Source organism: Electrona antarctica, assembly GCF_951216825.1.
Source record: "Electrona antarctica genome assembly, chromosome: 19".
In the NCBI taxonomy this organism is placed as follows: Eukaryota; Metazoa; Chordata; class Actinopteri; order Myctophiformes; family Myctophidae; genus Electrona; species Electrona antarctica.
The window spans coordinates 2936069-2963215 of record NC_136800.1 but is presented as its reverse complement, the minus strand read 5'-3'; the positions used below and the strand labels follow the sequence as shown (position 1 = coordinate 2963215).

The following is a 27147-nucleotide window of genomic DNA, read 5'->3' as shown; positions in this document are numbered from 1 at the left end:
ATTTTGTGAAAAAAAAAAAAAAAATAAAATAAAACTCGATTTCAATTTTTCTTTTGTAAAAGAAATACATTGCCTCAAATATGTTGATTTCTTTTTAATGCAAACAAATATGAATTTTCCTATTGGAATAAAGTCCAAACCTAAACAAGAAAACGTTATGTGTAAAGCTGCGATAAGCAATAATATGTCAACATTTTAATGACCTTTTTATTTACATTTATTTTGTTATTCAGACAGCCAGCAATGGGTACAACGCTACCAAAACATTTTTAGTCTCTGTGACACATCTAGGGGCCACAATCTGCATTCAAAGATTTTCCTAGAAGCTTTGTCATTGGTCGATTTGCCAGTCTACTTCCTGATTGGTTTGTCATTTCGACCGGGTTTTTTTTCCGACCAATGACAAAGCTGCTATGAACATCCTTGAATGCAGATTGTGGCACCTAGATGTTAACCTGACTCTGCCAGATTGCGGCAGTATTGAGTTCACCAGTTCCCTCCTTGAATGCAGATTGTGGCACCTAGATGGTAACCTGACTCCGCCAGATTGCGGCAGTATTGAGTTCACCAGTTCACTCCTCCTGCCTGCATCTGGGATCTCTCAAGCAGAAACGATGAACCCGGAAGCAGCGGGACAAACATATTGATATTGATATCTCCATAATAATTTCGAGTTGTAGTCTTGTTAGGTTGTGTTTACATTTGCACTGTGGCAGCGCTTCAATATGTCATACGTCTCGCGTTGATCCCGCCTCTAGCGGCCTCATACAGCCGCATATCGCTCCGGCCAGAATTGGACCGGAGTACATCATCTCTGCCTGAGAGTTCCCAGACTCTCCCTGCTGGCAGAATGAAAATGTTGTCCAGCAGGGGGAGTGGTTTCACCAGGCTACCTAGATGTGTCACAGAGACACATTTTTTGGGGGGGGAGCGTTTTACTCATTGCTGGCTGTCTGAATACCAAAAAGAATTATACAAAACAAAGTAATTAAAATGTCGACATATTATTGCTTATAGCAGCTTTAACCATCACCATGCTGGCTTGTGGTGGACATTTTAGCTTAAAGGCGCATTCAGTGATTTGGGTGATTTGGAAAAAAACCTGGTCCACCCCGGTAACAAGATGTGCACATGCACACGCTCTACAGTGGGGGAAGTACAACAGACCAACATCACGTGCACCAAGGCCCGCCCCACTCGATCATGATTGGAGGAAGGCCCCTCTCATCCTGATTGGATGAAGGCTTTGCCACCCAAAGCCCAAACCGAAACTAGGGTTTTTTGACCCCAGGGGCTCACTGGGGACAGGGAGGAACTCCTTATATGGTCAGCACACTTTATAGTAGGGAGGATTATCCAAAAAAATAAGAAAAAATAAGTGATATTTGAATTAAGTGAAATCACTGAATATACCTTTAACCCATTTTGGGCATTTTGGTGTTTTAGACATTATGTTATAATTTAGCTATTGAAAAATAGCAGATCTACAAGCTCATAGCGCGCCACCGAGTGGCGCGCTACGAGCTTGTAGGTCTGCTATTTTTGAAAAATCGTGAAAATATTTATTTCAGAAAAGGATTTAGAAGAAATTTTAACATTTTTGAGGTCAGGCCTAAATGGGTTAAATTCTATTTTTTTGCCACGGTCATACAACACGAGTGGACAATAATATCACCGGAAACAGGTCTGTAACTCTGAGAGTGTACAAATGGAACCAAATGTGCAACTAAAACATTTGAGAAGCACTAGTGCACTCCTAATGTGCCATAGTGATATCACCTGCCATTATAAACCACTAGCACTAGTGCACTCCTAATGTGCCATAGTGATATCACCTGCCATTATAAACCACTAGCACTAGTGCACTCCTAATGTGCCATAGTGATATCACCTGCCATTATAAACCACTAGCACTAGTGCACTCCTAATGTGCCATAGTGATATCACCTGCCATTATAAACCACTAGCACTAGTGCACTCCTAATGTGCCATAGTGATATCACCTGCCATTATAAACCACTAGCACTAGTGCACTCCTAATGTGCCATAGTGATATCACCTGCCATTATAAACCACTAGCACTAGTGCACTCCTAATGTGCCATAGTGATATCACCTGCCATTATAAACCACTAGCACTAGTGCACTCCTAATGTGCCATAGTGATATCACCTGCCATTATAAACCACTAGCACTAGTGCACTCCTAATGTGCCATAGTGATACCACCTGCCATTATAAACCACTAGCACTAGTGCACTCCTAATGTGCCATAGTGATACCACCTGCCATTATAAACCACTAGCACTAGTGCACTCCTAATGTGCCATAGTGATACCACCTGCCATTATAAACCACTAGCACTAGTGCACTCCTAATGTGCCATAGTGATACCACCTGCCATTATAACATTATCCAAATTAATACCTTTTGTAATATTTTTGAGTGGTGTAAACCACTCCTACAACTGGCTTTTGTGTGCATAAAAAAATGACCATGGTTGCTATGTTCAAAATAATTTCTGACGTAATTAAATCACACCCGGGTGAACTGGATGACCGTAGCAACCGTGGTCATTTTCTCTGCGCAAAAACAGCCAGTTGTGAAATCACATCCGGGTGTGATACATACATTTATCAAAAATGATAGCTTTTTTTACTTAACATATTTTGTGTGATTTCATTACGTCAGACATTACGTCAGACCACAGCTGATCATGCTATATAAAACCTTACACCACTCAGTTCACACGGGTGTGATTTTTTTTTTTACATTTTGGAAAAAATAGCCAATTTAACACGAGGTGCCCACTCTTCCTGCACCCTGTTGCAATGTGAAATGTCACCGAATCTGTAATCTTTTTCCCTTTAGCTTCTGTATGGGCCATACATGTGGAAAAAAAGCCGAGGCGACACAGACACACATGGCTCCTCGATGCAAAATAAACAGTTAGTGTAAGGCAGTGGTTCCCAAAGTGGGGTCCGGGGACCCCCAGGGGTCCTTGAGGGAGTTCCAGGGGGTACCCAGCTAAATGAACCAAATGGACCCTAACGGGTCCATTTGGTTCCATTTGTACACTCAGAGTTAAATTAACATTGATTTTCCCATATATATTGGGGGTCCCAGAGATATAAATGTCATTAAATGGGGGTCCGTAGACTGATGCATGTAAAACTGGGGGTCCTTGAAATTAAACTGGTTGAGAATCACTGATATAGAGCCGTAAAAATCTTCTCTTATATGGGGGTCCCTGGCATGTCTTTTCAAATGGGGGTCCGCGGGCTAATTAGTGTCAATTTGGGAGTCCTTGACATGAAAAAGTTTGGGAACCAGTGGTGTAAGGGACAGTAGGTCGGGACACGGTATTGATAAGCTACGAGCTTTTTTCGGTGGCACGGTTATGTTTACCTCAGCGTTTGGGACATGTTCTGTGCTAACGGCTAACGCACTGAGCAGGGATATACGTGGATGAGTGACTATGAGCACACAATCAATCACAGCTGTGAGCTGCGCGCACCACGGCAGACACGCATTACATTAATTTGGTGTTGGACTCGGGTTTATTATGCTTTTAGCAGGACTTTTGGCTCTGTGCAGTGCTTTAATGAGCAAGATCCGTACCGTAAATACCCTAGTAAAACCTTTTTTTGACATCGTCCAAATCCAAAAATTGCGATTTCGATTAAAATTCGATTAATAGCCCCTTTTCCACCGGTTGGTTCCCAATGGGAACCGCTTCAGTTCTTTTCGGTTCTTAGTCCATGAGCCAGAGCTCCAAAAGCCTAGGACTGAATGACACTAGTAGCCTAACATGAGACTTCTTTATATATATTTTTCAAACCTATGTGACATGTGTACATGTGTTAACCTATGTGTGTGACTATGAGTACCAGTAGGGGCAAAAGTGGCGCTGTTGTGCCAGAAACAGAGAGAGAGAGATAGTGCTGCACTGTTGCCTGCTAATGAGAGAGAGAGAGAGAGAGAGAGAGGAGGGGGGGGGGGGGGGGGGGGGGGAGTTGCACCACTCAGTTCACACGGGTGTGATTTTGTTTAATACAGTAGCACTACCTTAGCTGCCTAACATGTTATGTGTAACTTGTATATTTCTCTTACCGAGTCCCCTAAATCCCCCTCCTTTTCAAGGACTCAGTCCGATGTGTCTCAGTGTATATTATAGCCTAAGTGTTTTTCTATGCCGGCCTAACTTTATGAACCTTATACATGGATGGAACAAATTACCCAAATATTCTGATACTACGTTTGTATATTTATTCAAGGACTCTGATGTCTAGTATTAATTATGTGTCTGAATCTATTCAAGGTTGCACTTTGGGTTGTCTGTGTAGTCAGGGTTGTTTACATGATAGAGGAAGGTGTCCCCTCTAGGGAGACCATAAAAGGTGTCACTTTCTGTGTTTGTAGCGTTCAACGCTGATGAAGGCTTGAGGATCGAAACGCGTTCGTTGTGCATGCTCTGCAGCTACCATGCCAACTCTTCTAAGAACAATACAAAGAGTGCCTTTGTATTATTTTCTCTTTTAGAGATGACCTTTTATATAGTGTGCAAAATTATACCTATATTAAATTGTTAATCAATATAAAAAAAAAAATCATTTTTTTTGCATATTTCCCTATATAATGCCTCATTTGCATATTTCATTTTTAGAAATGTGTAATACAATAAATCATTGTCTTCGTGTAAGTAATCAACTGGGGAAGTTTCATGGCGATAACAATTTAATATAGGTATTGTTTTGCATACTCAATTCATAATTAACGTTCCAATGTTGGAGCTCGATCTGGCTCATGGACTAAGAACCAAAAATAACTGAACCGGTTCCCATTGACCTTATCCCATGTTGGGCGGGAACCCCTTTTGGTGTTTTAACTAAGCATTATGTTATACTTTAGCTATTGAAAAATAGCAGATCTACAAGCTCACCGAGTGGCGTGCTACGAGCTTGTAGATCTGCTATTTTTGAAAAATCGTGAAAATGCGGCACAAATCTTTGAATATATATTCTTTCAGAATACTTTTTTTTTTATTTCGACGTCAGGCCTAAATGGGTTAAGCGGCGGCCATCTTACCAGCAAGGTATACTAACTAGATGCAATTTCCCACTAAGCCTACACGTACACTCAGGTCCTCAGACAAAGCCCTCCTTGAGACCCCCACAGCCACAGCCCAGCTCATCACAAAGGGTGGCAGCGGGCATTTGCAATTCGGGCTCCCAAACTCTGGAACGCCCTACCTATTAATCGAAGACTTGCAAAATCTGTGTCATGTTTTAAATCCCTTCTGAAAACCCACTTTTACGTTAAGGCCTTCTCTTAATTTCCTTTTGCATACCTTATTCTATTTTTTGATTATATGTGCATGCTTTCATTTTGTGCTTGCTGTTATTCACTGATATCTTGTTGTAACTGTGATTACGTTGTTGTTGCTTTTTGTTGTTTTTTACCCTGTTATGTAAAGCACTTTGTGACTGTCTTGAACTAAACAAAATACATACATACATGGATGCACCTGGGACGTATCCTCAGTGATGAATCCCAAGGTCATCGGGGTTTCGGGTCTCCCAACATCATACCCCTCACTCAGGTGACCCAGCCGGGGTGATCAAGTCCCGACTTACGTCCCAGTAGCTACCCTCGATCAGTCCCATTAGGGAAAAACCAGGGCCACACAATCCGTTCCTCCTGAACTACTCTGCCGGGACTGGGAGGTACCATTCTGGCGCGTGGAAGGAATGAAATGTGCTATATAAATAAATTCATTATCATATTGACAGCCCATTCATCCAAACAGAAAAGTCCTATCTGATTGTATTAAACAACGTCAAACTCACCAACATTGCAGCTGTGCGGAATGCTTGAATTATCCTCTTTCTGCAAAGTGTTTGCTTCACAAAAATCCATTGTAGACTTGTTATGAGCTACTTCCTGTCAAGAAAAAACTATTGGAGTTTGGAAGCACTCGTTTTTAGTAAAGCAACCTCCTGCTGCCTCCTGCATTATGTGCAAATTCAAAACAGGTGGTACGCATGGTCCGTTGAGTGATATTCAACGAGCACTCCCAAACTCTGACGCTTTGAGCTTGGGAGTGCTTGTTGGCTAATCACTCAACTGCCCTGCATAACAACCTGTTTTGAATTTGCACATAATGCAGGAGGCAGCAGGAGGTTGCTTTACTAAAAACGAGTGCTTCCAAACTCCAATACTCACCTGCAAGGAATTTCTTGACAGGAAGTTTTTAATGAAACAAACACTTTACAGATTGAAAGAGTTTAATTCAAGCTTTCCATACAGCTGCAATGTTGGTGAGTTTGACGTTGTTTAATACAATTCGATAGGACTTTTCAGTTTGGATGAATGGGCGCTATCTATGGGAAGTTGCACATAGTTAGCACCTTGCTGGCAAGATGGCAGCGGTGTGCATAAGGTCAATTGGGAACCAACCGGTGGAAAAGGTGTCAGAGGAGTAGTGACGAAAAAATTCTCAAATGTTTCACTTAAGTAAAAGTATAAATACTGCAATGTAGATGTACTCCGTTACAAGTAGAAGTCCCGTATTAAAAATGTACTCAAGTAAAAGTACAAAAGTATCGGCATCAAAATGTACTTAAAGTACTAAAAGTAAAAGTACTCATATTGCAGAATGTCCCAGAAAGTCTAAAATGTGTACAAACTCTTCTGAAAATAGTCGATCTACAAGATCTGCTATTGTAGATGTGCTATTTTCAAATGGCCCGAAAGGCTGAAGTGGTATAATGTATGTTTTGTAATCAAAATTAAAATCTCTTATTATGGCCAGAATACTAGTAAATTCTGTGGCGATAGCATTTCCCACCGCCACTCAAAGCGCCTACTGGCCAATCACAGCACGTCTTGCACAAGTACACTGGCCATTGTGGCCAATCACAGCGCGTCCTTACTCAAACGAGGGAGGATTCCATGCTGCTCGCTGCTAGGAGGTTGACAGGAGGACAGGAGTTTACTACTGAGAAAACCTGACACAAATGGTTCGGCTTCTCCGTTTCAGATGTGGAGCAAACTAGTCCCCGGTGTAAACGTTGTAAAAGGGGATGCTTTGGATGCTTTGCACTCTTCCCATTCGCCGCTGTGCTTGTGTTTGTTTTACGGGTGCTGGAGCAGCTGGTTGCTCGTGTGCAATGCCGTCTCTCACAGCCTAGGCATCGGCCACCGCCTTTTTACGGGTACAGGTTTTAGTTCCGACATAGTGGAGTGGGAAGAGTGCAAAGCATTGCGGACTGGCACTGCTGCTGCACAAAATGAAGCTTATCAACACTGTGTCCCAACATACTGTCCCTTATTATCGTAAAGTCGGGTAGTGTACACTGTTTATTTTGCACCGAGGAGCCATGTGTGTCTGTCTGACTGTCTTGACTGTACGTCGCCTCAGCTAAAAACAAAAGGGAAGCCTGACGTATGCTTCGCCGTACGACGTGTCGCATGTTAAAAAAATTGCTTTTTAACATGTTAAATTTGCTTTATTTTAGCTGTCATTTCCTCCTTTTCTAAACATGTTGTTCATCACTTCATTATGAACAACATTTCAAATATATATATTTTTTAATCGATATTTGAATAATCAATATCGATTATTTATCGCGGGAGGACGTATCGATACAGTATATATCGCCATATCGATATTTCAGCACACCCCTAACGTTTAGCTCAACCGTCTGGGCACCTAGGCTGCCAAGCCAGCCGGACAGTGTGCTGCGGGTTCGACTCCCGAGCCCGACGGCCTTTGCCTCGTGTCACTCCCCATCTCTCTCCCCCTTTCCTGTCCGACCACTGTTCCCTATCAATAGAGTGTCGCAGTCCCGCCCCCTCGAGAGACCCGGAAAATAATTCCCTGTTAATTTTCCTCATAGACTTTTCAAAAAGTATTTATTTAAAGACGTTTACAGCCGCGGACAAAGCCAACTCTTGTCGTGACAAATCATGACACAATGTTTTGGCCCGAAAAAATAATTAGAAAGAAGAAATCTTTGTAATTATTTCTGTTTGTTGTCATGATTTGTCACAACTCGAGTTGGCTTCGTACGGCGCTTAAAAGGTCTTTGAAGTAATACTTTTTGAAATGTCTATGGGGAAAATGCATTGGGAATTATTTCCTGGGCCTGGCTTCGTCATGAAAGGGGACGGGACTGCGACGCTCTATAAGGGCATAAAAAGCCCCAAAATCTCCAAAATCCCCAAAATCTCCAAAGTAACTAGAAACTGACGTTTTTCAAATAAATGTAGTGGAGTAAAAAAGTACACATTTTGGCTACAGTACAACGTATCGGAAATTGTAAATACTAGTACAAATACCTCAAAATTGTGCTTGAGTACAGACAGCACTTGAGTTAAATGCACACAGTGACTTCACACCACTGGAGAGGAGCTTATCGTTTTCCCACCGCACGCTCATTTCTCACTCGCGCCTCATTTCATAACGGCTGAAAATGTCAACAGTCGGCGCTGAGGCCCGCCCCGCCCCCGCCCCGCGCCGGCCGCTCAGGTGGGGAGAGCAGAGGAAGTTGATTCACGATCACCTCTAAGATAAAGATGGAGTGTGTTGATTCTCAGCTAAATAGAAACAGTTGCATGGAAACAGCCTGTTGGCACGGCGCTGTGGCATAGTGATAGGGGGACCGTTATAGAATGTGCTGTACTGTAGTATAGGCCAGTGGTTCTCAACCTTTTCAAGGACAACCCGAGTAAGTTTGTCACAGACGCGCATTTTTCTGTTTTTGAGTGGTGCAACCACTCCAAGGAACAGCAATGTCCGTGTTAACCTATGTGACTATGTATGTGACTGTTACTATGAGTACCAGTAGGGGCAAAAGTGGCGCTGTTGTGCCAGAAACAGAGAGAGAGAGATAGTGCTGCACTGTTGCCTGCTAATGAGAGAGAGAGAGAGAGAGAGAGAGAGAGAGAGAGAGAGAGAGAGAGAGAGAGAGAGAGAGAGAGGGGGGGGGGGGGGGGGAGAGGGGAGTTGCACCACTCAGTTCACACGGGTGTGATTTTTTTAAATCTCTGGTACCGCAAATCTGCACTGTAATATCCAGTGTTAATTTAACTCTGAGAGTGTACAAATGGAACCAAATGGACCTTTACTACTACGTGTCCATTTGGTTCCATTTGCACACTCTCAGAGTTACAGATCCGTAAATGTAAGGCCTGTTTGGTTCCCAACTATCAATCATTTAGCTGGGGACCCACTCAGGGACCCCCCTCAGGGGTCCCCGCATTGGACCACAGATTGAGATGATTTGTGATGGAGTAAGGCAGTGCATGGAACAACTCGGTGCCGGGCCGGGGGGGTGACCGCACGATCGGGCCCCGCCGAACCTGACTCCCAAAGCATCATTTTTTGGGAATGTTTTTTTAAACAATGTGTCTGCGACCCACAAATGGGTCCCGACCCACTGCTTGGGAACCAGTGGAGTGAGGTAAGGGGGCCAGGGCAGTGTTGATTTCGTCAACTAAAACTAAGACGAAAAATGTTCGTCGACTACCTTTTTCCACTGACAAAAACTAAATGGAAACTACAATTTCGTCAACAAATAAAAACTAGACTAAAATGTTAGGAAGGTAGGGGACAAGAGATCCAGTATAAGTCATTTTACAATTAATTGCATGCTGAAAATAGCCGATCTACAAGCCCACAATGCGTCGCAGCGCGACACGTTGTGGGCTTGTAGATCTGCTATTTTCAGCAAGTGAAAAATCATTACCACAACATCAAGGCACCGCCGAAACACATTTTGTTCGACTAAATCAACTGTAGATTTAGTCGACTAAAAATCTTATGATATTTATTCTAACTAAAACTAGACTAACACTAAAACATTCCCGTGTGACTAAAATGTGACAGAAGGTGGTTGCACACTGGACGCGTTTTTTTTTGTGGAAAAACCGATGGAGAAACGCCGCCAGAAATCCGAAAAACGCGCTCGGTGTGTGGGGACCTTAAAACTAAATGAAAACTATTCAAGAGACTATAGGACTAAAAACTAAAAAAAGTCAAAATTTTGCTGCCAAAAACAACAACTGGGTCCAGAGTATAGCCTACCTACCGTGTTGTTGGGATGGTAGTTCAAATGGAGGCCACTGTCGCAGAGAGGAGAGGACGTCCCGCTACTCTGGTCACTGGGCACACCTGGAGGAAACGAGCACAAGGTCACTGGGCACACCTGAAGGGAACGAGCACAAGAAAGCCACACATATCCCCACAGCAGCAGTGTCTGTAAAGAGCCATGTGGCATTTTCAAGGGCATCCTCCTTCAAAGTGAATTATACTCATCAGCTGCTAATACGATGCGGCGTTATCACACGCTGTGCAAATATTATAGCGATATCACACACAAACACACACACACTTGTGCACATATTATTAGGGATACGGAATATTTGCTTACTTTACAGATAAAGGCGACGGTTAAAGTGACTTAATGGGCGAATGCCCGGGTATGATGGGTGTTTGTCAGTCGGTGTGTGTTTTGTCTCTAATGAAGGGCTCATGCCTTCAACGTTTAGTAGTAAATTTGCTCGCGCGAAGGCAGCGTCTATACAATGTGCAGCGTGTCAGCACTTTGTAACCTTGTTTCGAAATGTGCTTTATAAATACAATGTACTTACTTACTATTATATTTTGGTGTGTTTGCTGTCAAATGTTTCTTCAGGTGGTATTAAACAATGCACGCTTGGTCTGTTTCTTTGTCATTATTATAAGCCAATTATTATCTTTATTTATTTAGTTCTTGACGCAATTAGTGGGGGTGGAAGTGCGTGCTTGTCTCTGCTTCGTGTATATTTGGCAATTAATGTTCATTTAGTCCTTGAAAAATGTCAGATTCTTTTTTCACAAGCAGGACGTGGCACCGCAGTGTTAATTAGTTGTAAGGGACACCGTCGTGTGATGGAAGTATAAAAGAGGCAAATTCTTGGATAAATGTATGTATGTTATGTATGGAATATATGCATATATCTTTTATTTTCTTTAATTTTCTCTGGAGTTGTTAACCCATCTAGACTTTCAAGCACCAAACTTAATGTGTCCATATTTGCATATTATTTTTGTATTTTATTTTTTGGTTCGATGTAGGTAATGGGTATGTTTATAACTGTGTCCTTTGTTCCACAACGTGTCTGAGCTGAGCTGTGTTTTTTGTTTGTTTTGTTTTTGTCATAAAATGGAAAAATCAATACAAATATTATTGAAAAAAAAAAACAGTCAGAGGGGGATTTCAGCTGTAAATACAATTAAAAGCGAATGACCTGTCTAAAAAAAAAAAAAGGCGAATTCTTACTTAGTATGTGAGTATTCTTACATGTGCAATCTTCACAAAGGGGTAGTTTAAGAAAAGCCGGAGTCTTCTTTAGGAAGGAGACGGTGAGTGTCACGTCTTCACCAGCGTTTCTCAAAACCTGGACCTGGAAAGGTACACAACATATAAATGTCTATTTGTAGCTAAACATCAAAGATGGAGTGCCACAATTTGTGTATTTTTCCAGTTTTTCATGTGTCTATGAGGTGACAGTACTTCATTAGACACCCTGGAGTCGTTTTTATGTGCAATGGTGTATTAACTTTGTATTTAGGGTTTCTTCCTGGAGGCTGAACCCTTGACAGTCAAACGGGCCAATGCAATAAACAGCAATATAGTGACACCACGCTATCAGCCCCTCCCCTAACCCCTCCCCCTTTATCATACAACTACAGCTGTGGGTGCGGCTTCAGTTCAGGTGGATCACCACCCATCACCACCCACCAGGCAAACCAGGCATACCTAATGAACTGGTGGTCGTGCCCACATAAAAACAACATTTTAACAAATACTGTACACTTTATTGAAAAAAAATATACCTCCTTTAATAACAATAAGACCTGATGATCATGTTTTAGGGTGGAACAAATCACAGCACTCCATCTTTAAAGGCTTATACCGTATACCGCTACTGTTGTTATATTATGACATGAGGCATTGTGCTACTGTACTTCTGTACAGAAAGGAAAGCTTAGATAAGGGGCTCACGTTGACCCTGATGTTATACAGTGCTTACATAGGCTACACCTTGTGAAGCCGTTCATTTCAAAAATGGATAAAAATGGTTTTACACGTCCAACAGATAATGATCGCACTGTTGAAACAAGATAAAGACTGTGATGTGAGAGTTGCTGCAGCGTAGGTGAAATATGAGACAAACGTACCACTTCCTCATGGCGATAGCTTCTTACATTTATTCCATTTATCTGGAAACCAAATCAACATGTGGGTGTTAAAATAACAACGTCAAAATATTGACTTAACAAAACAACCACAATATTGTTATTGTCATACATAAAGGTACCTATATTTGGTATAGTTTTTTTATTTCTTATTTCCTCGGGCGGGAACCCCTTTTGGTGTTTTAAGCATTATGTTATTCTTTAGCTATTGAAAAATAGCAGATCTACAAGCTCATAGATCTGCTTGTAGATCTGCTATTTTTGAAAAATCGTGAAAATGTGGCGCAAATTTGGAATATATATTATTTCAGCGCGAACGTTTTCAACTCAAATCTTTGCTTCCGGGGGAGGTCCCTGGAACAACATATTTTCAGATGAGGGTCCGCAGCCAAATATAATTCTGGGTGGTCCTTGACATGAAAAAGGTTGAGAACCACTGACATAGAAACATAGAGTTTTACAGAAAACTGTTAGGATTTAGAAGCCTTTTAGAATCGGCCTCATGGGTCTAAAATGGGTTAAATCTTAGCTTATGCTACCACCCCACTAGGTGGTAGCATGAGCGTTAGCTAAGCTGTGCCAGCCGTTTCATTTCCGGGTCAGCAGGGAGGAGGGTGGTGTGTTGTTGTGAGGATTCATCATCATGAGTGTTTAGCGTTAGCGTTAGCGTTAGCGCACACCCTTTACCTCTTGCCCAGAAACGGTTACATGACGGGGAGCGATGAGAGACAAAGTCAACAAATGACATCCGAAACATCGGGATGCGCGACGGACAGATTACCATGGTCAGCGCCGCTCGAAGCTTTAGAGATACGGGGCTTTGAAAAATCCTGCTTTAATGGGAGTCTAAATGGTGATGTAAAGAACCCATAGCTGGTGGGGACGGAGGCGTTGCATAGCAAACCGGATCAACGTTAAAAGGTAAAATTACGGTCCCCCCGCTGTCATATATGGACGAACATGTATACGTAGTTGGCCGATGCCGTACTGCCCTAGCCTAGGGGTACGATTATGTTCGGAGATATAGCATTAAATCCCTGTTTATGCCTTATAAATCAAGCCTGGTACCCTAGTCAAAATATGGCCCTTGAGGAAAATTTATTGGGGAACCCTGCCTTAACCCATTTTGGGCGGGAACCCCTTTTGGTGTTAGCTATTTTTGAAAAATCGAAGAACCACTGACATAGAAACATAGCTTTTTCAGAAAGCTGTCAGGATGTAGAAGACATGGGTGCAGAAAGTCACTCCTTTGCAATACAAACACAGTTGCCTGCTTGCCTTATGCCTATCTGGACTCAAGAACTGTAAACACAGGTGACATTCACACACAGCTGCCATTAATACTGAATTGCTATCCTGTCGATGTTATCTTTGCAGACTGCATCACAGTCCGCCCTGTCCCCCCCCCCCCCCCCCGCCACCACCACCACCCCCGCAAAACCTATGCAACAACACTACACCACTGACATTTACACCTATAGGGGAATAACTGCTGAGTGTTTCAGGCTGCTGACATATGGTGTATGAAATATTAAAGATGTGAATCACTTTGCAGAGTGGGCTGAGACGCATAAACAAGCATTTAAATGACATATGGTGTGTGTGTCTGCTTTCTCTATACCTACCAGGAGGATGCCGTCTCCGATGAAGAGCAACCCGGAGAGTTCAGCTGGAAGAGGAAAATCACTTCGGTAAAGAAGAAGCCTCCATGGGGGGAAAAAAGAGGCACGAGGCATTCTTGCTAATGGCTTGTGTGCAGAGTTTAGACATTATGACATTGACTATGTTAATTGATGACGTGACGTCACAATGGGGCATGGTCACTCATTGGTCATGGTTGCCATGGTTACAGAGGGTATTTAGCCCTGTCCCTGATTAGGCACAGGTGTGTTGCTGACAGGCAGAGGGCACACTGTTTTAAACTGTGATTGTTAGGCTGGTGGTCTCTGTATAGGCGTTAATTGGCCCGTGTATGTTTATTTCATTGTATTTATTTTATATACTGAAGTATAGGGCTTTGGACATTAAATAAATCACTGTGCAAAAAGCATGGAATACGGATGTGTATATTACAGGAAACTCCCGTTAAAGGTATATTCAGTGATTTCACTTAATTCAAATATCACTTCTAATTCAAATATCACTTCTTTTTTTGTTTTGTTGTGATAATCCTCCCTACTATAGAGTGTGCTGACCATATAAGGAGTTCCTCCCTGTCCACAGTGAGCCCCTGGGGTCAAAAAACCTTAGGTTTCGTTTTTGGATAGGTGGCCAAGTCTTCATCCAATCAGGAAGAGAGGGGCCTTCTGGCAATCATGATCGAGCAGAGGCGGGCCTTGGTGTGCGTGCTGTTGGCCTGTTGCACTCCATCCCCACTGTAGAGCGTGTGCATGTGCACATCTTGCTACCGGGGAGGACCGGGGTTTTTTCCAAATCACCCAAATAACTGAATGCTCCTTTAAACTTTCCAACAAACTCCGGTAAACTCCCGAATTGTATACCATCACACCTGCATATTACCGTATATTAACTGTATATGCTGCTAAACTTGAGGTTTACGGGCAAAATACAGTGTCCATAATTGCCCGTTAACTCCTCTTTTCACGCAGTGAATATGATTTAATACCAACCGAATGGGAACGTTGTTGGACTTCGGTTCTTCTACACAAGTCTGAATATCCTCCCTGGCCGTCGGCAACCACGTAGTGCCAAAGTATTGGACTTGGGCACTACAGATATATCGGTTCGGCCGATATATCGGTCATTATTGTCATTATTGTTTTTTGTGTGTGTGTGTGTGTGTGCGCGTGTGTGTGTGTGTGCGCGTGTGTGCGTGTGCGTGTGCGTGTATGTGTGTGTGTGTGTGTGTGTGTGCGTGTGCGTGTCTGTCCATCTGTCTGTGGCACCGTTGGACTGATTAGCAAAGATTAGAACCAAGAGAACCTCTGCTCCAAATCTTTCAAATCAGCCTCCTAGGTGGCGCTATTCGGCCTAGAACTCTTGAGCCATAGGTCATACAATAACAATTTTGATTCACAACAAACCCATGAACCCATGGATGCCCCCCCCCCCATAGGTGTGTCTCATTGTGAGCTTGTAGATCAGCTATTGTTGAATTTTCTATTTTTGAACAATGAAATGTATGTTTTCAAAATCAAATGATTTTTGCACTTCTAAAGAAAACCTTGGTCAAACGTTGATGATCTTGCCATCGGTTGGGCTCTAGCATAGAAGGTAATGTAGCCATGGCCGCGGGAAGATGTTTACAGTAGGAGGTGCTGAACGTTTAGTAGGGGGTGCGCGCGCGTTAGCGCGCGCCGCAAAATGTGTGTGCACGCGCCTCGTGCACGCGCATTTTCACGCAGAAAAGTGGCTTTTAAAGTGGCCTCTCCCCACGCATGAGCAAACTGACACAGGCAATGAACCAGGATAAGGCGCCGATACTGTGATACAGCATATTTATTAGTCCATTAACAGAAATCTGTTTTGATTACAATTATTATTTTCCCCCTCCTGTCTGAGGGGGGGCTGTGCCTGGGCGGAGAGGGTGCTCCAGCCCCCCCAGCACCCCTACTTCCCTCAGCCATGAATGTAGCTTACCTTTTTGTTCTTTTGATATTTTCGAGATCACAACAGGGATTTTGTGCTCCGCTCCACCCTAAGAGACAAATGAAACAGAGTTATCACAGAGGAACAAAGAACTATTGAGACAAGATTAAAGGGCGAGCGACTCCATTTTCCACAAAACACTACTACCCTCGCTATTTAATACATTTTAACGAAAAAAAGAAAGAAAGGTCAATAATATCAGGTGACAGTAGATTAAAAGAAACCTCTGTGGAGAGTGGGACTAGAATCAATGAGATCTAAATTACCTTAATACTCAGCCCAAACCCTCCGATTGTCTGCCTTCGGATCGTTACAGTCCTCTCCTGTTTGGGTAGAATTAAGAGCACAGTAATGATTTCAGGGGATGCTTGAGATCCTCTTGCATAAGACAATAAACTATGCTACTCGAAGTGGTTCTCAAAAAAACGTTTCCTTTTTTAAATTATTTTCATTTCAAAGGCCCCATAACTCAGAGAGTCCAAATGGAGTTTGGCTCTGAGGGGACCTTTGAGAACTATTAAGTGTTACATGATATCAGTTGAAGTGTTCCCAAAAACTATCATCACTGAAAAGCCATCATGCATGTCTGATGATACTAAACATTTCTGCAATCATAACGACTCCAATGTCTAGTTGAGGTACCAAAAGATTTTGATAGCAAAACCAGCCTGCGTGCGTGCGTGCGTGCGTGCGTGCGTGCGTGCGTGCGTGCGTGCGTGCGTGTGAACTCACAAATAACTGGATTGATTGCAGCGCCAAAAGTCAAATCCATGAATATTTGCCAATATTCAATATTGACTAAACATGATGCAACGCATCGCATCGCGACACGCTGTGAGCTTATAGATTGGCTATGTTTGCTATTTTGGTGTACGTGGCACTGCTGCATGATGCAAACACTAAACAAAAAGTTGAAATATGGAGATTCAAGGCTTCTGCCCACGACAGCAACAATAGGCTACACACCAACAACCGCCTTGGTATACCTATACAGTTGGGTGCCACCGATATTGTCCCTTATCATTTGACCCATTTAGGCCTGACCTCAAAATTAAAAAAAAATCCTTCTAAATCCTCCAGTTTTCTGAAATAAATATTTTCACGATTTTTCAAAAATAGCAGACCTACAAGCTCGTAGCGTGCCACTCAGTGGCGCGCTATGAGCTTGTAGATCTGCTATTTTTCAATAGCTAAATTATAACATAATGTTTAAAACACCAAAAGGGGTTCCCGCCCAAAATGGGTTAACTGTCCTTTTGCGCAGATCACGCAAACCTCAGCAAAAAGAAAAGGACAATATCGACGGCCTCCAACTGTATGTGCACAGTGCTGCAACAGACATGACTCTGACCCACAACCAATGGTAAAACATATCAAATGTATGCTTCTCACTATAGAGAGCCTGCGGTATGGGAATTGGGAAACCGGTCAGAAATCAAAGTGTCACGTCCTGTCCTAGGACGTACCATACCTGGACCGCCGTCCTTATGTTTGCCCCTCACCACCCTGTGTGTTTTCCCCGCCCCCCATGAGAGACTAATTCATAGAGGACTCAGCTGCGGACTATTAAGCCATCAGGGCCTGTTGGTATTTATGTGTGTCCCGTATTGTGTTCTGTGTGTTAGCTTAGTCTTCATTTTGATGCGTTACGTGTAGTGTGTGTGTGTGTGTGTGTTCCATCCTTGGTCGTTCGTCTACAAGCCCTGCGAGGCAACTTGTATAATTCCAGTTCTGTGTGTGAACGTTTCAATAAAGCCTGGTTCCAGTACTCCGGTGTCGCTCGCTGCATTCTACTCCTGCACCAAGTCACACCGTAACACAAAGGCAGGCTTCCCTGACCACGACGCATCGCATCCCTGCTGCAACGTGTTGTGAGCTTGTCGAGTTTTGGTGCGCGAGACCCATGCACCGAAGTATTAACCCATTTAGACCTGAAGACGATTCTACAAATGTCTTCTAAATCCCGACAGTTTTCTGAAAAACCCTATGTTTCTATATCAGTGGTTCTCAAACATTTTCATGTCAAGGACCCCCAAAAAAAGTGGTTCCCGCCCTGAATGGGTTTTAAAAGCTTGCATGAGCACCTGCACCTCCTCCCACCAGGGCCGGTCCTGAGCAATCTGGCGCCCTAAGCAGGATTTTTCCCTCCCCCCTGGGGGGACACTTGGGAGACACTGGGGAGGCACTACAGGTAGGCCCTGGGCAGACATTGGGGAGGTACTGGGGAGGCACTGGGGGGGACACTGGGCAGACATAGTTGGGACAGAGTAAAAAAATAAATGTTTTTTGCACATCTATTATTACATTTGTGAGAACACAATGCAATTGTATTTCTGCCCATGATGGAGCACACAACTTTGTGCGCGGGTTCAGGTGGCCAAGTCATACACCGTGAGTGACACATGCGGAGTATGCAGAACTTAGCCCATTCTGGGCGGGAACCACTTTTGGTGTTTTAATACTTTAGCTATTGAAAAATAGCAGATCTACAAGCTCATAGCGCGGCACGAGTGCCGCGCTACGGGCTTGTAGGTCTGCTATTTTTGAAAAATCTTGGAAAATGTGGCCGAATACAGATAATTCTGGGGGTCCTTGTCCTTGACATGAAAAGGGTTGAGCACCACTGACATAGAAACATAGGTTTTTCAGAAACTGTAACTGACGTATACCACTGGCCGTGGTACGTCACTGCCTTAATTTGACCTCTGCGTTGTCAACTAAGCTCTGTGGCCGTTCCGACGACCAGACAATTGCACGAGTCCCTCCGATCCGAGTCCGAGTCGAGTAGCAAGTCATTTGGTCCAAGTCTCAAGCAAGTCTCAAGTTTTTCTGTTGTGGGCAAGTCAAGTCAAGTCGAGTCACAAGGTTATGTCAAGTCGGGTCGAGTCACAAGGTTGTCGAGTCAAGTCGGGTCGAGTCACAAGGTTATGTCAAGTCAAGTCGGGTCGAGTCACAAGATTGTCGAGTCGAGTACTGTACTGTACTGTACTGTACTGTACTGTACTGTACTGTACTGTACTGTACTGTACTGTACTGTACTGTACTGTACTGTACTGTACTGTACAAGCTCTCCTCCCTGGCCTCTGTGTGTTAGGCTGCACAACAGTGACACTTGATGGTGGTGTCCGAGTCAGCTTGTCTCAAGTCGAGTCGAGTCTGGAGTCATTGTCTTCCAAGTCAAGTCGAGTCTCAAGTTTTTACCCTTAAGTCCAAGTCGAGTTGCAAGTCGTCAAATCAATGACTCGAGTCGGACTCGAGTCGAGTCATCGAGTCTCGAGTCCAATACTCTGCCGACGACTGGCCAATCACAGCGGGCCTTTCCTCCATAACAAGGCGTCACCCCGCCCACCGGCTTTCCTACAACTGCGGTGAAACAACACCCACCCACCACGGACGCATGCATTGTAGCACGGAACGCTCGCTCTCCCTGTAGTTTACCTACCTCTCTCTATCCTTGCTGCCCACACTACACCACCTGCCCAGCACGGACGCATGCATTGTAGCACGGAACGCTCGCTCTCCCAGTAGTTTACCTACCTCTCGCTATCCTTGCTGCCCACACAACCTGCCCAGACAAAACATGGTCAGTGAGGAATACATCCCACTCTTTTCAACATTGGCCTGTTACAGTGCCACCAACAGGTGGATTTTGGAACAAAATGCCTCAAATCATCCAAGGTCGTAAGAACAAATGGCACACTTTTCACATTGGCCTATTATAGCGCCACCAGGAGGCCACAACCTGACCTGGCCTGGTGAAGACCTGTGCCCAGAGGGGCACTTTTTCTAGTCTTAATATGCACCCGCTTCAACTGTTATCAATGGACAAGACCGCAGTTATCAGTTCGGATCAGTACGATTGTTTTCAACGAGTATGGGCATGCTCTGCCGACTAAAAAAAAAAAAACGACAGGATTAAGGTTGGCGAACATGCGTTAATATTAGGACCGCGCTGCGACATGCTTGCGGTTAAGTTTAGGGGAGGGTATGAGGAGGCTTGTCGTTTTCAGTAGGCTCCCAGCATGTCCAGTAGACCTGAATAGACCGATAAGATCGGTTAACGTGTCGTCAACGACAATCGCAGCCAGTAGGCTCCAGACGAGCCGATCGGCTAGATAAGATCGGCGTAATAAGTAACCTACTGGGAATTATCGGTTGATTTTCGGTCGAAACGGCTGTAATATGATTGTAATGCGTGTGTCACGAGAAATGCAGATGATGTGGACATTTGCTATATGTATTAGACAGCTTGGGTTACTTACACTGGAATAAAAAGGCTCTCCTGACACACAGATGACATCTTGCTCTTGAATGGTCAGAATGTCTTTGGCCAAGTGAAGTCGAATGTTGAATGGCTCCTCATTACCTTCTTGCAGCAAATAAATCCCAGTCTTTGTCTGGAAAATAATCGAAAAGACACCATCATTTATCATTCCTATATCGCAACTAAATTAAGCGGCCAAGGAATGAAATGTCACAGTAAAACGCACCCGAGCGGAAGGAACTTGAAGAATGTGACAAAGCCTTTGCCTATCACTATGTCAGCTATTCCTCTTTGGCTTGTTGTTGTCAGTAGCCATCAGGCTCCACACAACCAAGCTTGACCCCCGTGAGAGTTTAACCTATTTAGGCCTGACGTCGAGGAAAAAAAAAAAAAAAAAAACGGTCGCTCTGAAAGAATATATATACCTATTAAAATATTTGTGCCGCATTTTTACGATTTTTCAAAAATAGCAGACCTACAAGTTCATAGCGCGCCACTCGGTGGCGCGCTATGAGCTTGTAGATCTGCTATTTTTCAATAGCTAAAGTATAACAGAATGCTTGAAACACCAAAAGGGGTTTTCCCGCACAAAATGGGTTAAAACCTGCACTGTCTGCTCGAGCTCTGTTCTTTTGGGATTACTGACTCTCGCTTTGACTCAAGGCTCTGTCTGTTCTTTTTGGATTACTGACTCTGGGCGCTTACATATGGCCGGACCACTGGGACGCACACATCAGAACCTTGACAGATGCCTGTTAAGGATAACAGCTGTGAGGCATATTCATTCATATATTCACTGTTGATAGACTGCATATTTAAACTTCTTCAAAAACTTTTTTCTATTCAAAGACCTTTTCATATTTCTGCCAATAGATCTATAGAGGGGGAGAAACTTTCAGACAGACAGACAGACAGACAGACAGACAGACAGACCAAACCACACCACACCACACACAATCCGCTAGTCCCTTGATAAACATCAACGTACATTCATCAATGTATATGTACAGACTACACTTTTCGATACAATCTAAATCTCTGCGCATATTCACCTCAGTCCACGATGACTCGTAACTCATAGAGAGAGCGATGGAGATAGGTGGATTTGTACAAAGAAGACAGAGACCACTCGGTACCAGTCATGGTGCCAAGAAGTTCTTATACTTCCTCTCGTGAAGGACTCACGACGTGGGTGTGGCTCACATTGCATACCTGCGAGTATACGCAGGCTGTTGCTCCCGGTCCGCACTCTGTCCTACTATAAATGTGCCACGTCTCTGCGTACGTGCGTACATGTGTGTACGGTTGTAATGCACGTAACTCGAGAACCGTTTGACCCACCGACTTCACATTCGACACACGGGTTCCACACCCCCACAGGGAGTGCAGTGCCAGGTATCGAGTCGGTCGGACCCACGGTTCTCCAGAACCACCACAAAGGGCTCTGGTCAGGCTCTGCCAGTGGGCCTAATGAGGCCAACTCCTTTCACCTGGGCCAGGCTCTGCCAGTGGGCCTAATGAGGCCAACTCCTTTCACCTGTGCAATTTCCAGCCTCTGCCTCAGCCAATTGAGGCTCAACCAATCAGGCTCTTCCAGTGGGCACAGCCGCACAGGCACATACACAGATCTCCATGTGGGACACTGGCTGACAGTTAAAACGTGTGCCATGACAACGTATATATCATTAGGTTCCCAAGTCGCATCGTTCCCAAGTAGGCCGGTGGCCAACTGCGACGGGCACGTACAGGTCTATAGTCCTTTATAACTCTATATGTGATTGATACTAGTTACACCAGAATTTGTGACCTACCGAAGTCTGTAACCCCAGGGTTCCCTGTTTTCTTCATATTCTTTGTGATGTTTTTGTCCTCAGTTATTGGACTATTATATTAGTATTTCATGCACTCGTGTGGTACACTTTACACTATACCGTATGACGTGCATAACACGTCAGAGGACTGGCCCCTTCAATTTGTATTAATTTCATCAACTGACTGACTGATCATCCGGTTGACGCACGGTGTTGCATGCTATTATTTCAATGTCAATTTGGACAGACATGGGGGGTTGGGGGGGGGGGGGGGGGGGGGGCGCTGTCATTTAAATTCCCAGACTGATTAGTGTTCCCCTGTACAAATATAATTGACACAAGGCATTAACAATCAGCAATCAGCATCCATTATAGTAGCCCTTCCCCCCCCCCCCCCCCCATTGTAGTTTGCCTTTTCATACGCACGCACGCACGCCACGCACGCACGCACGCATGCCACGCACGCACGCACGCCACGCACACACGCACGCCACGCACACACTCACAACCCCAAAACATTGTTGTTGTCATCATCATGCACCACACGGACACAATGATGGAACATATGTAGGAGAGTGCCTCCTGGCAGAGATTTTCATTCCACTGAGAACACTTCAATTATTTCTTCAAATTGAAACTTTATATTGAATTAAGGCAATGATCATATTTAGCAATATGAGTATGTCGAAAATCTATATAATCTATAATACTATATGGTCGAAAATCCTATCAAATTAGTGTCAGACAGTGTTGATTTTGACAGCAAAATTTTGATTTTAGTTTAGTCCGTCTTTGGAATAAAACTTAATTTAGTCATCTGAAATGTTTTAGTGTTAGTCTAGTTTTAGTCGACTAACTGTCATATGATTTTGTCGACTAAAATGTGTTTTGGCGGGCCTTGATGGTGTCGTAATGGCAGATTATACACTTGGTTGCATGCTGAAAATAGCCGATCTACAAGCTCACAACGCGTCTCTGCTACACGTTGTGAGCTTGTAGATCTGCTATTTTCAGCATGCAACCAAGCAGCTTGTCTTTTGGTTCTACTGGATCTCTTGTCCACTAGTCCCTCCCTCACATTTTAGTCTAGTTTTTATTTGTTGATGAAATTGTCAATATATTTACTAGAGTCATAGTTTTAGTCATCATACAGTAGCTTAGTTTTTATTTAGTTTTTATTCAGTTTTCCTCAGTGAAAAAGGGTAGTCGACAAACATTTTCCGTCATAGTTTGTCGACGAAATCAGCACCAGTGTCAGAGCACTGTATACATCTGAGCAGATGTAGCCATTAAGCCATTTACAGACAGTTATCAATGTAGCCATTAAGCCATTTACAGACAGTTATCACGTTAACATTAAATGTTAACGTGAGAGCACTAATGTTGTGCTCTTGGTACGATTCAAATGCATAAAACGTACGTATATACCAACTGCACACTGAGGAAAACCTAGTCAGGGGTATGTGTTGCTTGGATGACTCAGTGCATCGTTTACAGTATACACAAAGCGTTCAGCGTTCAGATGCGTCATCCATTCACTCTCATAAACAGTACAGTACAATGAGTACATGTATCCATGTACTGTACTTGGTGCCATGCAAGGCACCAAGCTCCCTCATCGGGAGCAATTAGGGGTTCAGTGTCTTGTTCAAGGACACTTGACAATGGCAATGTGCGGTATGGCAATATTATATGTAATATTAATGTAAAAGGAAGAAGCAAGCTGCAGCGAATAGTGAACCTCGCTTCAAAAATCATTGGGAAGACACAGAAACGGTTATGTTATGTTATCTACAAGGAAGTACTTCGGAAAAAAAGCTGTCAAGATATATAGCAAATGACCTCCTCTCATCCACTCTGCAGGGAGTTCGAACTACTTCCCTCTGGTAGATGGTACCAAAAGCTAACTGTAACATCTTTAAAAAATCCTTCATTCCTAATGAAATGATACTGTGATGGTCACGTCCTGAGCCCCTCCGTTTGTCCATGATTTTCCTGTTTCTCCCAAGCCATGCTCCTCTAACTCTCTGATTGCCCTGAGTGCCATCACCTGTGGGGACCAGCTGAGCCAGGTTGGGTGATGAGCTCCAGTGACTATTTAAACTCTGCCTTGTGTTTGTTCAGTGCTGGATCTTAAGTTAGTGTCAGGTTTTATGGTCAGTGTATGTACTGCTGTTATCCTATGTCTTTTCCCAAGTAAAGTCAAGTTTATGTGATCTTCTTGTCCTGCCTTTGTTTGAGTTTCCTGCACTTGGGTCCTAACACCTGCAGACCATGACAGATACCATGTCTGAAAAAGATAGGCAAACCCACATCATTGTGTCTTCCTCTGGAAAGAATCACTTATAAAAAAATAAACAAAAGATGTTTGATAAAATATGGGGACGGTTTATCCAATATATTACGGTTAATGATTTATCTTATTTAATGGTGGAAACTGAAAATGTCTAATTGTATTCTCTGCAGCTGTTTGGTCTTGTGGCCATATGTTGTTACCAGTCTAGTCTAAATTATACTGTATTTATATATGTATGTACTGTTAGTTTTTGTTTTTTTAAGTAATTGTATTGTCTGATGTATTATGTATTGTTCTGTTGTATTGTCTGTTTGTACAAAAAAAAGAAAATGCAATAAATATATTGTTAAAAAAAATGATACCATGTCTCGCTAGATTTGTTTTTTAACGTATTTGCCACTGTTGTCCTGCATTTTTGCCATGAAAATAATTGTGTAAGTGTTGTTGCTGTTGTTGTTTGTTTTTACTGTTGTTGAGACCGAAGACAAATTTCCACACGTGGACAATAAATGAAACTAGCTAACTAACTTACTCTGGGGGAGCCCGGGTTAGAAGAACTGCCGTTCCCATCCGGCCACTCTACCCCTGAGCCACCGCCAGCCCTCATATCTACCATAATAATGAATTGCATTTTATAGCGCTTTTCCAAGTGCTCAAAGCGCTTTACAATGGTTCATTCATTCATACATTGGGAGGTGAAGTGGCGAACAGTCAACGCCAGCGTCCTCACTTCCCACATTCACACACCAATGGTGGCGAGCTCACACCGACCGACTCATTGGAGGCAATGTGGGGTTCAGTGTCTTGCCCAAGGACACTTCCACATGTGGACAGGAGGAGGAGCCGGGATTCGAACCGCCGACCCAGGGATCATTGGACGACCTGCTCTACCTCCTGAGCCACAGCCGCACTAGCCTGGCTAATAAGTCAGACTCAAATCACACTGTCGTGTGGTATTTGAGTCTGGAGATGCTGTGTATGGATCTTGTTTCCCAGGGGGCGGGTTCAAACATTTTCTCTTTGACGCAATTGGTCAGAGCTACTGTCAGTCAAAGGTCTCAAGCATTGAACGTCACGGTACCAAAACCCGCCCATATTGCATACCGTGTCCCGATTGGCCACACCAGTTCTCTGGTGTAGGAAATGGGCGTACAATTGAGCCTCTCCAGACCGTAATCCGCCGGCAGGCAATTTTTTTTTGCCAACGGCTGATTCGGTCACACCACTCTTGTGATCTTTTCTAAAATAGTAATGCATCTATCCCACGAGAAACGGTGAATAAACGCTCAGGAACGGAGCTGAATCCATCGATGAACACCTTACATATGAATTCCTCAGTGTTACGCAAGTAAGGATGGGGGAGACGAGCCATTTAAAACATTCTAATCCGCATAAATTTGCATTTTGCATAGCTATCTCTTCCAGGGGCTAATTGGAACGCTTGTCTCGTCCTTGAGACTTAGAAAAGGTCTAAATAAAAGAACCACCTTCACCTGACAGGATTGCTAATGGCAAAATGCACCAATGTCAGCATCGCTGTCACCCTGCATGCATTAGTCACTGGTTAACAAGGTATATAGTCCCACGGTCGCCCTTCTCTAAGGGAGACGTCTCAGTTGCAAATGAAACTTGAGTCTAACTCACTTTACAGAGTCAATTGCCATTTAGCTACAATGAGGAACACGACGAGGGAAGTGAATACCCCTTATTCAGGTTAAGAAATTAGTCGATGCCTGCAGCTTCCTTTGTGAGATATTAAATGAGAGCAACAATTCACAGTGTGTGTACTTACAGTATAATGTGCTAGGGAGAACACGGGAGAGAGAGAGAGAGAGAGAGAGAGAGAGAGAGAGAGAGAGAGAGAGAGACACACACACAGAGAGAGAGAGACAGAGAGAGAGAGAGAGAGAGAGAGAGACAGAGAGAGAGACAGAGAGAGAGAGAGAGACAGAGAGAGAGAGACACAGAGAGAGAGAGAGAGAGAGAGAGAGAGGAGAGAGAGAGAGAGAGAGAGAGAGAGAGAGAGAGAGAGAGAGAGAGAGAGACACACAGAGAGAGAGAGAGAGAGAGGAGAGATAGAGAGTTAGAGACAGAGAGAGAGAGAGCGAGAGAGAGAGACAGAGAGAGAGAGATAGAGATAGAGACAGAGAGAGAGAGAGCGAGAGAGAGAGACAGAGAGAGAGAGATAGAGACAGAGAGAGAGATAGAGACAGAGAGAGAGATAGAGACAGAGAGAGAGAGAGACAGACAGAGAGAGAGATAGAGACAGAGAGAGAGAGATAGAGACAGAGAGAGAGATAGAGACAGAGAGAGAGAGAGAGAGATAGAGACAGAGAGAGAGAGATAGAGACAGAGAGAGAGGATGCCTGAGAGCATACGGCTGTGTGCGTATGTGATCTGTGAGTGACCTCTGTGCGTGTGTGCGTGCGTGCGTGCGTTCGTGCATGCATGCGTGCGTGCGTGCGTGCGTGCGTGTGCATGCGTGTGTGCACGAGCGAGAAAGCGGAGAGTCATTAGCGAAGCACAATCAGGGCAGTAATGTCGTAACGTGTACATTGCTGGGTCAGACAATTTCTCAAGCGGCTGAGCATTGTTTGACCCCGCTCTAGAGCATGTACTGTACTGTATGCAATTAGCCTTATCTCTGATCCCATTTTATGGTTTATCATGTTCTCCTTTCATAACCCCCCCCCCCCCCCCCCCCACCACCACCACCAATGTTATCTACATAATCATCTACAATCAGATACAATAATGTACATGACAATGTACATTATTATAACAACTACAGACAGCTTCCAGACGTTTCTCTTCTCTTAGCCAGATGCCAGTCAGATACTGGAGCTTAATCAATGATGCTAAATGCTGACTAAAGGGTAACACACCTAGCATTTGACAACGCATCGGGGGAAAAACTGAAAA

General features: G+C 43.7%; 1 protein-coding gene across 5 annotated transcripts in view; it reads right to left on the bottom strand.

Annotated features, from left to right (window-relative positions):
• Positions 1 to 27147, bottom strand: part of sntg1 (syntrophin, gamma 1) — a 96011-nt gene that overhangs the window by 26851 nt on the left and 42013 nt on the right. For 4 of the 5 annotated variants that reach the window (XM_079530151.1, XM_079530149.1, XM_079530150.1 and 1 more), the window contains exons 4-10: positions 20117 to 20251; positions 16121 to 16177; positions 15846 to 15903; positions 13871 to 13914; positions 12228 to 12269; positions 11326 to 11449; positions 10093 to 10175 (exon numbers count right to left, since the gene is read on the bottom strand). In XM_079530151.1, coding sequence (XP_079386277.1) covers positions 10093 to 10175; positions 11326 to 11449; positions 12228 to 12269; positions 13871 to 13914; positions 15846 to 15903; positions 16121 to 16177; positions 20117 to 20251 — 543 coding nt within the window. The remainder of the gene's footprint in view (positions 1 to 10092; positions 10176 to 11325; positions 11450 to 12227; positions 12270 to 13870; positions 13915 to 15845; positions 15904 to 16120; positions 16178 to 20116; positions 20252 to 27147) is intronic. The other variant, XM_079530153.1, reaches the window with a different exon arrangement.